Genomic DNA, 17477 nt, shown 5'->3' on the forward strand with positions numbered 1-17477 from the left:
CTAAGACTTTGTAACATTCTTCACGTAGTAAGTTTGCAGACTATTTTGAATTTAAAAATGACTCGAAAAATGTGAAGTTAGCGATATGTAAATTGTGTGGTGGTGCTGGAAAAAGTTCTTCAATGGACTTTAGAATGAGAGGGGGAAACGCAACTGGTATCAGAAAACATCTACGACGAATGCATGAAGATATATACTTTCAAGTTTATCCCCGGCATAAGCCCAGCTGTTCTGGAAGTCAGATGTCAATTGTGGATATGCTACGCAAGTCAGGAGAGCAGGTAAGTTTGCAAATGTTGTTAACAATATTTTTTTAAAAACGTAAACTGACATGCATTCACGATTACTTCTACTATTTAAAATTCGTGTAGACTCCTCGCTAAATATCAAAAACACATTTTGAGTTTCAAAGTACAAAATTGCTCAAACAACTTGAGAGTTTACAGAAATATTGTATATACAATTGGAGATACTGGAAAATGTTCGTACCCTGAAAATTAGTCTTCTTCGGCAAGGATGTTCTTGAGAATGGCGTTTATTGTAATATAGTAGCTACTTAGGTAACAATACAGAGTACAAAAACTTCTTATAAAAGTATTTAATGCTATTATATTTAGGGTAACTATACTCCCGATTAAACGAGATTGCCCCGTTATGATAACGTAAAATATTGTTCTGATTTAAATAAATATTTTGGCACAAATTTTATGTCACTATAAAACCCAATAATTAAGTTTATTATGTAATACTGTTTTACTATGATTTCAACTACACAGCAAATACAGGTTTGGGTCACATTTTCATTTTATACCACTTTTTTTACTATGAAATGATTAACGTATTCCAAAATATGTATGTACTGCAACTATCTTTTTAAAGATAATTCCATTTTACCACTTTTTTACTGTTGAAATTATAGTCACCCCGGATAGATTTGAAATTAGCTCCCCTTTCAGCAGCGAGGCAACATTAGGTGTGCACCCGCAACTTAACGCGGGATTCGAACTACAGGAAATCCCGCCGAAAATCGAACTCTGGTCTCTCGTGTCAAAGGCCCGTACGCTAACCAATTAGCCTCGAAGTACCTCTCTTCGTGGATGCGTTTTTCTATTTATTGTACAGTGTTCTTCGAAATCTTACAGATAATGATTCTTCTTGTTCTTCTTTCAAAGATTTGTCCGAGCGTTCTAGAGTAAGAGAATTGTATATTCTAGACCAGTGGTTTTCAACCTTTTCCGTATGGCGGGCCATTTTCATATTCATAAAAGACTGCCGAGCCGCACGATTCCGGTCAAGTCCACAAAGTAATTGCAATATATATATATATATATATATATATATATATATATATATATATATATACTGTTACTCAGTAATAAAAAATACTGCTTGTTTTTTCACATTAAACATAAATGTAAATTGACAAGTAGAAAGTTCAATTGCAAATCGTAAATTACTCCTAACAGTTGAAACGAACAGTGTATTTTTTTTCTAAATTATTAATTATTATAAATAATATATAAGAAACAAATATAGTTAAACTTTTTCTAACTAAAAATTATTTTTCCAAAGAGTTATTTGTATTTTCAGTGAGAATATTGAGATTCATTTTTCTTTACTAACATATCAATATTTGTCATACATTTACTAATCTTTTTTTTTTTTTTTTTTTTTTTTTTACAGACAACGTAAGTGCAGATTGACAAGTTGAAAGCTCACACACAAATTGTATATTTCTTGCAACAACAGAAACTATTTTAAATTCTAAATTAATAATTATTGTACATCTAACATAGGAAACAAGCATAATGAAACTTTTTCATGTCAAACTAAAAATAATTTCTCCACTCACACACACATACACAAATTGTCATTTTTACAATCAGTGAGAACTCTGTGATTGCATGTTTTTTACTAGCATGTCAATATTTGAGTTGAAATTGGATGATGCTATTCTCAGACAGTTTTCAAGATATGCATCAGTCATTCGATTGCGTAACTTTGATTTTACACTTTTCGTTTTGGAAAATAACTGTTTACATGCATAAGTTGTACCAAACAGAGAGGCAATAAAAATGACACAATTGTATAAAACTGGGAATTCATTGTCTTTCACATATTTGGAGTAAAACTCTATCAAGCCCACAGTGTTAAATTTTCCTTTGAGTTCAGTACTACACTGCATCTCAATTAGTTCCATTTGCATGTTGCCTGGGGCACTTTCGACATCTACAGTGAATGGGCTGGAGAATATCTGAAACATGTTGCTCTGTGACCGGAGATCTTGAAATCTTGTAGAGAATTCATGCCTTAGCGCTGACACAGCTTCAGCATACTTCTCACTGTTTTGAACCTTCTGCTGCGACACCGCTGGAAAGTGTGTGAGATCGCCATTTCTAAGCTCATTTTCCCACAGGCATAGTTTAGATTCAAAAGCTTTCACATGGTCATAAAGATGAATTACCAAGTTGTTCTTCCATCGGAGTTTAGTGTTCAAATCGTTGAGGTGCTTTGTAATGTCCGTGAGGTAGGCTAAATCAGCCATCCAGACCAGATCATTGAACTGTTCAAGTTCATTACCTTTACTAGACATAAATTCACTTATCTCATCCTTAAGGTCAAAAACTCTTTTAAGAACTTTACCTGCACTGAGCCAACGAATTTCTGTAAAGTAGAGCACGTCACGTATTCTGCATCCAAATCACAATGGAAGGCTTGGAACTGTCTGTGATTCAGTCCTCGTGATCTTATAAAGTTCACAATTTTAATAACGTCTTTCATAATTTCGTTGAAACCTACACTTTTGGCGCACAAATTTTCCTGGTGAAGGATGCAGTGATAGGATACAATCTGTTTGTTTCCACGTGCACTTACGTAATAATGCCACAAAACCTTCATTCTTGCCAATCATTGCAGGAGCCGCGTCAGTTATAACACCAGATATATATATATATATTTTTAAGGCTTAAGTTGTATCGCTCCATGGACAACAATACGGCCTTAAAAATATCACCGCCTTTTATGGTACCCATTAAAGGAAAAAGAGCTACCAGCTCCTCACAAACGCTAAAGTGTTTTTGTAATACCTATGACGAAGATAGCTAATTGCACTGTATCAAATACATCACAACTTTCATCAACAGCCATTGAGCCTCCCCCTCAGCGGTAGAACATTAGCATAAGATTCGGAAGATGGTGTGATCGATCCCTCGTGGATAAATATTTCGATTGAGGAGTTTACTAAGATTCCTTGGTGTCACTAGGAAAGTGTTTATTGCCCTATTGACTCATTTCCCTCATTTCTATCCTCTGAGTCTCGGATGTTTCAAAGCCTTAAAATAAATTCAAATGTAGTTGAAATAACTCAACGCTACTATCCTGTAGTCGACGCTGAATTAATATTGTTAGTTTGCAGATTAGATTTGGAGGGGCATTAATTAGTATACCATGTTGAAAATTCATGTCACCAGTGATTTAGTGTTCTGCATAATTCCTACAATGTAATTTTCTCAGAAATGCTTACTGCTTAATGTTCTCAGAAATACATGTTTTGAAGAAGAACAAATACAAATCTGTGACAAAAATGGGTATTCACTGACTGAACTTAATGAATAGAATGTGTGTGGATTAGTCCTACAAACTCCTGATATATCTCTGATTACTAAACATCGGATAACGAGATGATACAACCACGGGAATAACTACCACTTTTACACAAAATAACATTACTGCCGTAATGAAGTTGTATCCTCTCGGTATCGTACCTTATGGTTAGTAATCAGGAGTTTGCAGTACTGGCTCTGTGATAAACTTCCGAATTTCTGTAGTAGTAGCAGTTTTGGGATTAAGCTACAGTTAAAATCGTTTAAGGAAAATACTTCTGAACGATTTATTTATAAAGAATCATTAGTTTTTGTTAGCCTCATTTCCCCAGGCTTTAGTTAGTAGTATAGGTCCACCAGGTGCTGACTCCGTTTTCCTTTGATATCGCCAGTATCACTTGTTAACATCGCAACAGAAGGTTTCAACAGTTTCCAACGAACAAGAGCGTTAGGAAACTAGACATACTAGAGACAAGACCAGAAGGTAGTCGAGAAGGAGAACCAGTGTCAGTAGCAAATAGTAGGTGTTGGTAGTATTTAGTATCTTAATTTTCTCGAACAATTGGGATACGAACAACAGAGAGAATGACAGAAATAATAAAAACTTCTGTCCTCTTCTTTTACTGGATATTAAACACGACGGCTCGATATTATTTGATAATAATAATAATAATAATACCAAATTATTTAATGGATGCTATGGACTTATTCTATGGAGCCATAATCAATACGAGTTAAGTACTTAGTGTACGAAGACTTCTTTAGTCCAACACAAGTGTAATGTTTTACTGCAATGCATGCTATTTGTAACTAAGCATGTCTTATTTTAGTATGACTTTCAATGTTGAAACTAATGAGAATGGCGATTGATTTAGCTTTTCTTCTGGTTCTTAGTCGAAAACAAATTAGATAAGGGATGGAGGTTAAAAGGAATATACAGATGGTGAGGTCTATGCATGGGCCTTATAGATTTCGATGAATTAGATCTTGCTGTACTACAAACAAAAACGAGTCTGGAGCTTTTTACTTGGAATGCTGACTATTGCAACATACGGTATTCTGCAGTTGGTAACTCTGTTTTCGAGAGATGTTTCGGTAGTAGTTTCAGTTGTGGCCACTATCAACTCACCGTTTGTCGACCTATGAGTATCATTCTGTGTGGGGGGCCACTAGGGGGCCAAGAATTTGAGCAAGGAGGCCTGCCCCCCAGGCCCTCTCTTGGCTCCGCCACTGAACTGAAAAAAGAAACCACTTTTTCATATTTGTTGACAGGCCGGATTAAACTCACTCGGGAGCCGGATTTGGCCCGCGGGCTGCCATTTGGCTATAACTTGTTTAAATTAATAAATAATAATTTTATTCGATTTACTGCATTTCTATCACCATTTAAGATTTATCTTCCGCTTTTAATTGTTTGCCGACTAAGGTCTGTCACTGAACACGTTCCGAGTCGTTTCACGTGATGAAGACGAGGAAAAATTAAGATGCTTTTATGCGAGTTATTTGAATCTTGAAAAGAACGAAAACATCTTGGGGTGGAATTATGAGTGAGACGTGATGTATATGAGAGTGACATATATCCTTTGTGTTGACATTCTTAAACAGCAACTCGAAAGCAACTATATACAAGAGCTCCACACATATAATAAAATTGCTGAATGACTACACCTCTTTCATTTCCTGTTCTCTTCTTATTACTTCATATACAGTTTTTATGTGTTGTATCCGTGTTTTATTCTAACCTTATTTAGCATTGCTATGGATATTTCAAAGCAAACAACATATATAATGACATGTTTGCTACGGAAGAGAACATGATATCAGCAAATTAATTGGACACCTACACCACTACAAGAAAAAAAAAATCAAGAGTCTGACTGGTATCTAAACTCAAACATATATGTATGTTTTGTTTATTCAAGTTCGTAGACAGAACATGCTTGCATGAACATGAATAACGTTTTCTTCGGTTTTGTTTTCTATTTGGCAAATTCAGATTTGCTACTTAATCTCTCAATTATTATTTCTTTAGACTTCTGCTTTGTTCACAAAAGGAGATAAAGTTATGACAAAGTAACTCATGAGTTAGAAATTCATTACATGTCTAAAGGAAGAATTACACCTACTGTATAATATTCCAAAAAGTAATGAAGGTCACCGACCAGGTTCTTACGTCAATATTCGAGTACTAAAACTGATGGAAACCCAGCACCTCATTTTAATGTTATTCCAACTTCATGACTTCTTTTACAATGACGGTTATTACATTCTAATTAACTTTGGTTTTAGAAATTATAGTTTCCTATTAAATGTAATCACAATTTCCCATTATTTAATATATACTCCATTATTTGATATATTTAATCCAGGACGAAGTTTTTTTTTTGGGGGGGGGTGAATGGGCTCTTACGAAGGTTGGTCAAGGGTGATGACAGTGAAATATACCTCTGATCATCTGAAATTGTCACAAATAAGTACGGTACTAAAATACACTGTTAATAGTGCCGTTAGGATAGGGTGACCAAATTCTGACAAACGGAGAGTACAAGAACTGGGCCGTACTGCGACCCAGGGGCCTACCGGGAAGGTACTTTCCAGGGGGCCCACTCACATATACGCACTGCCTTCGCCCCCGGCAATTACTGAAAACATTTTCACCATTTTTTAAAATGACATGAGTCATTCCTATATAATTCATGAACGAACTTATTGAGAGAGGGTCCATCATATAATTTTTTGATGGGGCTCCTCTTGTATTTTCCCGCTTCAGGGTCCCCAATGGTCTTAATCAGGCCCTGTATATTTTCTGTACGGAAAACAACAGTGCTGTAAAATGTAAATTATTATTTAGTTTCAAGTTATGGAATCATTTGAGATTTCAATTTAGCTGAAAACTTCAATATTAGCAAAATTATAAAGCAGAGTGGAAAATCAAGAACTTTTCAAGGGTTGAATTACGAAAACTGTGAAGTTTTTTCCGCAACATCATGGGCTGGCAACCCTGGTCTGGGATTAGCTGACCGTATTGCTGGTACTAGATGAGTCACCGTCCGGTCCGTTACTCCCGTATGCAAGGAGTGCGTGACTTATGCCTTTTGGTACATATACCGCAACTTAGTACGATACGAGGCGGAGGGCTCACTAAAAAAAAAAATCACTGTCCAGGGCCCACCAGGAATTTCCCTGTTCCCCGCCTGGCCAGTACGCCCCTGTACAAGAACAATATTCTGACAAAGTTGTGGTTCACAAATATAATAGTATAGATAGTTTACTGCACCAGCAATACTCATGTCCTTAATTCATTTAACGTTAACCTTAATTTAATTATTCGTTTTTGTTAAAAAGAAAAGCACTGAACAAAAGTATTGAAGGAATTCAACAAAACTCCAAATGCTTTGATAAATGACAAAGTGGTTTATTTTTGTGAATTCACAGAGAAACTTCGTGTAGGGCTAAAGACTTTGTTAAAATCGATTTTCGGAGCGTGGGATTATATTAAGAAATGAGGAAAAATTTCACCGGCACGAGGGAACTTCTACTTAACTTGGCTAGCAGCATCACTCTCGTAAGTTGAAACACATTTCCTACCTTACCGATATCTCAACAAGCCCTTCTCAGTAAAACAATGGATTTCAAAACAATGGTTTGTTGATTGTTCTCCTTCCCTAATCCTTTGAGGAGAGTTGAAACACACACACACACACAGAACGGTTCATCATTCAGGAAAAGAGAGCCTATGATTCAAAATGTTGTGAATAAAGAATGAAACATTAAAATACTGTAAATAAGTTAACTCAGGACATTTCGCAGGGCATTAAAAAAAAGAGAGAGAGAGAGAGACATTTCTCGATTTTCTAGGCATCTTCAAACATAGAACAGCTCTTTGGGAAACAGTACTGTACCGGTACTGCGAAAATCAGTACGTGTACGTTAGCGGGAAGGAGGCGAACGACCCTTTGCCCTCTCCCTGGATTCACCTATATATACTACAGTGCTTACATGTTTTTGTAGACGCTTGTTGCGCAGTAGGCAATACAAGTTTGATAACTTTGACAATAATTCAACAGAAAAGATAGTCGCCACCAAGAAAGGCAAAAGAAGAATGCAAATCCATCCACATGGCTTTTTATGTAAAAGTAGACTATTTCCTTAATAACTAAAGTTCTACTTCGCTTACTCCAAAGCAGAACTACGGGCGACAGTGCGATGTTGTCGCAAAACGAAAATTAGGGCTGCAGAAAAGTTGGGCACGTGTAAACGAAATTTATGGCAGCAGAAGTGTCGGCCATATGTTGACGAAAGTTACCGCTACAGAAAAATAATCTAATTTGCAGGAAGTTTTCTGATTTGACACATATCGTCACAGAAAAAATAAAATCGTTCTAATTTTGAGTTCGCGATGTACAGAAAGTTGGAATAAAATTATTTCACATGATCCATACACAACTATGCACTCTCAGAATTCAGGATCGATCATTGATCTATAGACCTGAGACCGATTACTAACGCTCTGCGAGCATCTAACTGTCTTTTTGTTCATATAGGGAGGATTGTTCTGTTCTAGACAATCGACATCCCCTTGCAGTCCGTATTGCTGACTCAAGTGGGAGCCCGTGGCCATCATCATCATCCTCTAATCGTTTCTTCATCTATTGTTGTGGAGAGCCAGTGCTTGCACTGACCGACATCTCCGCGAGGACGTATTGCTTCCTCAAGTGAGAGCCACAGTGGGCTTCCGCAAACTCTTCATTCATACTCTTGCCTCGAAACACTTTCATCTGAATTGCATCATCTGCTAGGTTAAATCATCAACATGCCCCCCTCCCCGACGGGAGCGAAGGGTACAGCCACGAAACCAGGTCACTCTGCTGGTACGAAGACCACTAAAGCAGATACCTCTAAGCAGACTGGATCTCGATCTCGCTCACGATCTCCAATTAGGCCCTCCAAGGAATCAGACGCTAAGAAACCAAGGCACTATAGCTCTGATGGAGAATGTTCCAATGCCTCAGTGACTGCGAGAAACACCGAGATGGACTGGGCTAATGCGCCATCCTCTCCTACTCTGCCAGCTAACAGAGAAACCATGTATAATTTCATCCTAAAGAACTTCGATACCAAGTACCGGACTGCACGTGCCATCTTCATGCAAATCAATAAATATGTTCCGTGCGCTGATGTCCACCAAATCATTCCTACTAGGGATGGAATCATATTGAAATCTCCAAACCCTAACTTTCATATTCATGTTAGGAACAAAGCTACCTATGAAATTTTTGGGCCGCAGGCTGTGTTGACACCTCTCAATCCGAGCCAACGGAAAACACCTCCGCCACCTCGTCGTCCACCACTTCTATCAGTAGTTATCCGAGGCATTGAACCCGAACTTACTGATGACGAGATCTTTGATGAGCTGCGATACGAGGGCCTGGAAATCAAAAAATGTATTAGAATTCGTAACAACACTGGCCCTACCTACCTTGTGCGTGTTTTGACCGACCAGCAGCAAATAATTGATCATCTTTTAGCTAACGGTGCTTATATCTATCGCCGCCGCTACAAGGTAGAGCCTTCTCGCACGCCCTCACCTCTTCCAATACGATGCGAGAAATGCCAAACATATAACGATCATTACACCCATAATTGTACAAACACCGTCAAATGCGGGTACTGTAGTGGCAATCATCTGACCCGAAATTGTCCCAATTAAAGCGCACCTCCTCAATGCACCACTTGCCCTGAAAAACACCCTACATACAGTTACCGTTGTCGTGCCAAGCCCACACCTGCACCTGATAAACCAGAATTAGTAGCACCCATCAAAACTTCTGATGACAGCACCCCACCTGCAAACTCGCTGACACATCCTGTCACAGTAGAAGACCTCTTAAGATTCATAACTCTTACTTTACAGAACATCCTGCCATTCCAGTGCCAGCCCGTCCTCAACCAAATCATTCACTCCGCTAAACTTCTTTACAATCTCACATTACACGCCACATACAGTGGATCCAACGTTCATTTCCAAATTCAACCTATTGAAACGGCTGTTTGAACATGTTCCGTAGTATCAGTGCTATCTCCATACTTCTGGTCCACACCATTATGGCTTACAATTTCTTATTTTTGAACATAAGATCTCTTCTTACGCATCAAGTACTGTTTCAACAAATTCTTCTGGAGGAATACATCACCGCTTTTGCTCTCAACGAAACGTTCCTGGCTCCCTATATACCCTGCTATATTCCTAAATACGTTCTCTACAGACATGATGGACCGAACGGCGCTCGGCTCCATGGAGGTACAGCTCTTGGCTTGCAATTATGCATTCCCCATCGATCTATTATTCTACCTCCTGCTCTTCAGTTGCCCGAATACAATGTTGTTCTCTTATATCTCAAGAATCATACTATAGCTTTTGCAACTATCTATGTCAGGCCGAGACAGGATATACCATATCAGTTTTTTCAATACCTCTCTGACACCTATCGTAAATTCATTATCATGGGAGACATCAATTTTCACAGCCGGCCTCAACACGAAAAACAACGATTTTTGAATTTCCTCACGCTTAATACGACCGGTCACTTCCATGTACTTCCTCGGCCAACTCGACCATCTAGCAATACCACACCTGATGTCGTTATATCCTCTACAACACTCAACTCTCATATCAATATTGACGTTTTAGATTCTTTGGGGAGCGATCACATACCTATCAAGCTGTCTCTTGCTACCAACACTTCTTCACACAATTCCATACCGAAGAGAAAAGTATATGTGTATCATCAGGCCAACTGGCCAGCGTACCAAGCGACCATCACCGCAGCACTTTCTGATACTCTAGAGCTAACATCACAACATGACCTAGACACTACCGTTCAGCATCTCACTCAGACCTTACATACAGCTGCTGATCAACACATTCCAACCGCATATATTTCTCCGCACAAACCGAAACTTCCTCTACGATACCTTTCTCTCATAACTGCAGCTCGACGTGCCTACAGAGAATACACCCGCAGCCGTAATTTAGAAGCACTTCGCCTCCATAGACAATATCTTCGCATCACTCATAACTACATAATCGCATACAAACGCCTTCACTGGACCAGAACTTGCAATAAACTCAACGAACCATCGCATCCTACTAAATATTGGCGACAATTCAATCAACTCGTTGGCAAATTTCAAAGGACACCATACCCACTAGTTATAAACCAGCAAGCACTCTCTTCTGATCAGGACAAGGCCAATACCTTTGCCGCCCACTTCCAAAATATCTTTACTCCCTTACCTGGCTGGCATACTCCACAGCGTTTACTTGCAGAAATCGATCGGTTATCTGATCCTAACTTAACACATTTGCAACCACATCATAGTCACGCTCTGGAACCAAATAATGCAATCACAGTACCCATCCAACCGCCAGACATCCAGTCTACTCTCCTTAAAAAACGCAATACTGCACCAGGCTTTGATGGGCTTACCTATACTCTCATTAAAAACGCACCTCCTGTTGTCTTCACCATCCTCAGTTTTATTTATACATTTATACTCCGTACTGGTTTTTTCCCCATCACTTGGAAGTACTCAAAAGTATTACTCTTTCCTAAACCTAATAAACCACCCTCTGACGTTACCTCTTATCGACCTATACAATTGACGTCTACGTTCAGCAAAATATTTGAACGTATATTAGTGCGTCGTCTCCACGATCACTTAGAGACTAACGCTCTTCTACCATTGCATCAAGCTGGATTTCGCCCCAATTTCAGCATTCTGGACCCCCTGTTACGTCTCAGCACCTCTATATACAATCAATTCAACCAGGGTCATCCATCATGTCTGGTTACATTCGATCTAGAAAAAGCATTCGATAAAGTTTGGCACCAGGGTCTTATATACAAGTTATACTCTTTCCAACTTCCTCTATCTTACATACGAACTATACACTCCTTTCTCACAGCCCGACTTGCTTACATATCGATCAATGATGCTCTGTCATTTCCAATATTCCTTAATTCTGGCGTTCCTCAGGGATCTTCTCTCTCTCCTCTGCTGTATTTGCTATATGTCTCCGACTTACCAACCACTCCTGGTACACAACTTTTCCAATTCGCTGACGATACTGCATTTCTCGCTGTCGGACGGACAATTACTGGTATCCAACAACGCCTTCAACAGTCAATTGACACATTTGTTGACTGGTGCAACGTTTGGCGTTTGGCTATCAATGCTACTAAAACACAAGCTATCGTTTTCTTACCATCTGGTCGTCGATCTAGAGTACACCGAAATCCTCATTTGTTACGACTTCATGTTGAGAACTCACCAGTCACCATCCATAACACTCTTAAGTATCTGGGCATTGTGTTCGATTCCAAGCTTACTTGGACACCGCACCTTCTCACTGTCATCGAGAAAGCCAAAAACAGACTTAACTTACTGAAACGACTAGTTGGTACCACGTGGGGTCTACATTCAAATCTCCTCCTAAACACTTACAAAGTTTTCATGCGTCCGGTCTTAACCTATGGTCACACAGCTTGGTTGCCAGCTCCTCCTAAGTACTATCGAAAGCTAGCAATACTCGAACGCCATGCATTTCGTTTAGCCTTCCGTATCCAGCTCCCCCACCCAACCCGTCTACTCTACGACCGTATTCATTTTCCCCCGCTCTTATCCCATCTTGAGGCTCTCCGCTTAAAATACATTACGAAACGCATTACAACTGCTCATCCAGTATTCCTGAACATTCTCCGCTATGATAGAGACTATGACACCCCTGCTGTTTATTATCCGACACCTTTACAACATCTGATGACCCTGTATCATTTGAACATCGGCCGCGAGAACGTCGATCCGGAAGTTTTCGACATTTATCATCCTGGCACAGTTTCACCGCTCATCTATCCATCTCATGCACAGTAAATCAACCACTAACAGGGCTGCCTTTGTCTTCATTAGTTCCTGAGTCGCCCCAGGAACAGAAGCTAACAGCATTCGTCTTACTAACAATACCCATGTGTTGTGACGTCATAGCACTTCACCCTCATGACATCTACCACTCTTCCTGTCTTGCCTACCGTCTATTTCTGTGATTGCACCGTATGTTTTATAGCTCCAGATGAACCTGAATCACCGCAACTGTGTTTTGTTATGTTTTCTTCATTTCAGGCGCCGAAGTTAAGGAACGACTACGACTTATATGTCAGCCAGACGATCTTCCTTCGCATCCATGGCAGATGAAAATTGCCCTCACTTAATTGATGCCCATCCCTATGAGTGAACTGAATAAAATGTTAAATAAAGATGACTAAACACCACCTAGACCCTCTCATATTAAAATTGATGCTCCTATACAATCCGACCTCTTCCCGAAGAAAGGGCGCAACCCTTTAAGCGGGTAAACGTAAAAAAAACAACTATGTAAATTGAGTTTTGTTGTACCAGATCCGTTTCTGAAACATGCTATTTTCTGTAACAGTTAACACTTCAGGAATTTTAGCAGAAACCGCCTCAACAAATAATGTCCAGGGCCGGATTTAGCATTTTGGCGCCCCTAGGCCCAATAATTTTTTCCGTTCCCTAGTCTGGTTAAAGTTACTAATCTGGAGCAGTGATTTGAACATTGGCACGCACTCGGCGCATGCACCCCTAATCACTTCGAGCAGTAGCGTCGAGGCAGCCTAGTGGCAGTGGCAATACGACGCGTACCGCTCAACGACATCCCTACAGCCAATTCTCCCGTGTTTGAGATCAATGTTGTAACGAAGTTGATGCATAATGTTGAAAGATAGTTCAACTTTACCAACAATTATTTCTTCCAATGAACTTCAAAATCAGAATTAGCCTGATTTTTTAAAATCAATTAAAAAAAATATGTTAACTTATGGCTATCTATTTTCATTTCTAATCTTTTTTAATTTTTTTCTCTCACCCGTGCGCCCCCTGGGAGCTTGCGCCCATAGGCCTATTGGGAAATCCGGCCCTGATAATGTTTTAAACTTCTGTACCCTTTCTTATTGTAGTTCGTGTACATCATCTAGTTTCACTCCTAGTGCAGTACAACGATTTACGCAGATTCAAGCCACTGGCAAATGTGTTGTATCACTAGAAACAAACCTAATTGAACGTCTATTGAGAACATATCAGTAATGAAGCAGTTCTGAAAGATGTAACTATAACAGAAAATTTGAAAAATTACATTTACTGATTAAACAAAACTGAGAGAACTTTTATTTGGTTCCGATGCGACCTTGTTCCAGTCTCACACGAACTATCCCATCAGAAACTGTAGAAGAGCACCTTCGTCTCAACGTCATTTCTTGATTTTTCTTGAGAGGGAGCCTCAGGTCCGCAACTAGGGTTTATATCACCCGGGCCATACACGAGATTTGGTGTCCCCTTTCGCCCCGAAATTTATCGCCCTTCCCTTTTTATCACCAGCAACAACCAACCAACCTTATCGCACTCGCGCTCATTGTTATCAGCACCGTAAACTTCAGTGCTGTTCCGAACTGAACAATATTACACGCAAACAATCACCTCCTTAGATCTAATCAACTTACTTTTAAAAAATGGCAAAACGATTAGCTTGTTTGGTAAGGTGTGGAACAAGGCTCTGGCAGCGTAGAAGGGAGTGGAGGGAAATCCTGAGAAGATGCATTTGGACTTTCTACGAAGATACATAAAGTTCGTGGGTCAGACAAGATAAACATACAATAGTTATTATATATACAGTATATATTTTTTAATTTTATATTAGCTTCTACAGAAAATTCATTATTCCTTATCGGATTGAAATAGTGGGATTTTAGATTTAACCTTATGACGCCAACCTTTCAAAATTACGTTAATGCCAACCTGGGGTCCGTGCGGACCCCAACCAATAACGTTGTTAGTAGGTACTTTTTTGTTAGGTTTTATTTTTATTATATTGATAAATACAGTTCTTAGTTTTATTTACTATAATAGAGTAAAAATTGTACAATATATATACAATTTTTACTCTATTATGGTAAATAAAACTAAGAACTGTATTTAACAATATAATAAAAATAAAACCTAACAAAAAAGTACCTGTATATATATGTATACATTGTGCAACATTTGTGTACTACCATACATTCTACTGAAATTATCTATATTCTACATTTTCTTTATTTCTATGTATTTTCTGATCGCTCACGACTTTCAACCATTTCCATATGGATATCCCTTTTGCACCTTCTCATTCTACCAACAACTGTTGTTATGAGAAGACACAACTCCCGGCAAGTCCGGTGTTTCTGAAATAAATATTCATTGTTATATTTCCTCGCTTATCTAACCATTTCATTACAAGTCATTTCACCAGGTCTTTTACATTCCCTCGTTCATGCCCTAGATGCTGACAAATATATATTTTGTTTCTGAATCATTATGATGTTTCAGTATTGCATACTCAGTAAATTTTTATACCGTATTTTCCGGTCATACTTGGAATGTAAACATACAAAAAGAAATCTTCCACATGTAGGTACCAGTTACTGATCCATAGCTTACAAATTTCCAGATCTGTACAGGTCATGGAAATTCAGAACGAATATTTCCCCGAGTTCACGGAATGCTGATAACATGTCTGTTTCCAGTTTCTCTTGACTAGTTTGAATATTATGAAATCAACAAAAGCTAAGGAGACAGTTGAAACGATGCAGCGACGTAGTTGCTTGGAATATTGGAATTGTGGCATTTTCACTTGGCCACAATTCATTCAAGCCTTCTTCTGCCGATTTTGGCAATAGGGCCAAAATAATGAAGTCGATGAACGCATTTATTTCAGTTTCGTCGTTTTCTGAGTTTTACTCCTTTGCTCTCTCAACATAGATTCGAGCTTCTGTTTCGTGCACAATTAGATTTGCTGATTCTAGAGTTTGAAAACTTGGAAGGCAGGTAGTTCATTCTGAATACCTAATTCCGTTGGTTTGAGTTCCTTGACGACATTTTCTGTCAATGTCTGGTGTTCCGGTGGGTCCTGTGCACTTGATTTTTTTTCCACGTGGAGGTGTAAATTCTGTAGTCTTTGTTCCGTGCTCTGTTGACATGTTTAAAATTCGGGTAGAACGCTGCGGAGGGTCATAATCAGAAAACAGGTTCATGTCACGTTTATTAGAGCTACCGGTAGTTTAGTCTCCTTTCCCTTCCTCAGACAATTCACGTTCATACCCGTAATGACTGTCGTCCGATTCAACCTTAGTTGCTTTGCTATTAGTTACTTCTAACATCCGCAGAACGCTTTCTTTAGGCAGTCCTAGACGAGACACTGCAACTAAATAACAGAACTTTCTCAATGTAATTTTGCCTGAAACGCATCATTTTCTGTATATTTGAGTAGTAATATACTCCGGCAACATTGAAATACAAATAAAATTGAACAATTTCCTCACAAATATTATACAGGAAGTACACTTTTTGTTAAAGAGAATTTATTTGTTTCAAAAATATGTGTATAATATCATCCAGTAAGGTATCCAAATTCTAATAGAACAATAACACAAAGGCAGTGCTGACATCTTCTGACAATTTTTAAAACAACACAACTCACTTGTCAGAGGAATAAATATTTACTTTATTTATGTTGTCATTCTTAGGAACTACCAATTAGCAAGCTTTATTTATATATCTGCGCATATGGAAGCATGGAAAACCATGGTGTCCGTACGGACCCCAGGTGTGCTAAATAAGTTTTGGTTCTTAAATATGTTTATAATTTCTAAATACAAAAGCGTACAACAAGTAAATTGTTATGAGTGAATTGAAAACATATTAAAAAGAGATGTCCTAAGTCGTGGATAACAAAATGAAGCAGAGAAAATATATGAACATAATGAAGCCTGGGGTCCGCACGGACCCCTGGTTGGCGTCATAAGGTTAAAAAATATTAAATACTGCCAGTAATAAACAGTGTCTTGGCCTTTCAGACGCTCTACCCCAACCACGCGCCCGGGACACATGCTCCCTTTAGCCCCGCTCATTGCATGCGGATCTTGGGAGCCTCCCTACCCTCCATCAAAAGACACTCTGCTCCAGTCAACAATATTCGTTACCACATCTCAGCTACTGCTGATTTCGGTCTAAGATTTTGTCATGGGAACTAGCATTGTCGAAATCATAATTGGACCTATTCCAAAAGAAATAACATTCGAGATCAATCCTGCTGTTTGCAGCTACTGTGACTTACCATTACTTTTTATTGATATGTATATCTAGTGTTGTGTACATTAAGTAAATATTTGTATATCAGACATTTACTATTTGTGTTGACTTCCACATATACTATATCAAAGCGGATCCGTACAACTTTGAATAGGAATATAAAAACAGTATATTTCAGTTAATATTGGTTTATGAAATTTCAATGTTTTACTCCTTTAATTAAAACTCAAATAAAGAGTTCAAAATGCGTTGAATCTGTTCATTCGCCCATAAATACATTTTTTAAAGGGAGATAGGTGGTCAAGTTTTTAAGAATCATTTACAATAATAATTTACACACACACACACACACACATATATATATATATATACGAGGTGTGGCAATTAAATAACAAGATTGGTGTCATACACGTGATGTATTGCAAAGAAAGTTAAATTGACTGTTATCCCCTTCAATATACTCCCCTTTCCTGTCTATACACTGCTACAAACGTGCCTTCTATTGTTCAAAGCAATGCTGTAGGTCATCAGATGTCACACCGTTCAAGAACTCTGCCGTTCTTCGTTTTACCTCTTCCATAGACTGAAAATGTGTTCCCTTCAATGCAGTTTTTCACTTTTAGGATTAGATAAAAGTCACAGGGAGCCAGGTTTGGGGAATGCGGAGGATGGTCG

The 17477-nt window shown here is 38.6% G+C and overlaps 1 protein-coding gene across 1 annotated transcript; it reads right to left on the reverse strand.

Annotated features, from left to right (window-relative positions):
• Positions 1 to 1882: 1882 nt before the first annotated feature.
• Positions 1883 to 2593, reverse strand: LOC145674047 (general transcription factor II-I repeat domain-containing protein 2B-like). The gene has a single exon (XM_081743873.1). The coding sequence runs from the start codon at positions 2591 to 2593 to the stop codon at positions 1883 to 1885; it is 711 nt and encodes a 236-aa protein (XP_081599999.1).
• Between the last annotated feature and the right edge of the window lie 14884 nt (positions 2594 to 17477).

Source organism: Thermobia domestica, chromosome 17, assembly GCF_964235325.1.
Source record: "Thermobia domestica chromosome 17, izTheDome1.hap1.1, whole genome shotgun sequence".
NCBI classification, from domain to species: domain Eukaryota; kingdom Metazoa; phylum Arthropoda; class Insecta; order Zygentoma; family Lepismatidae; genus Thermobia; species Thermobia domestica.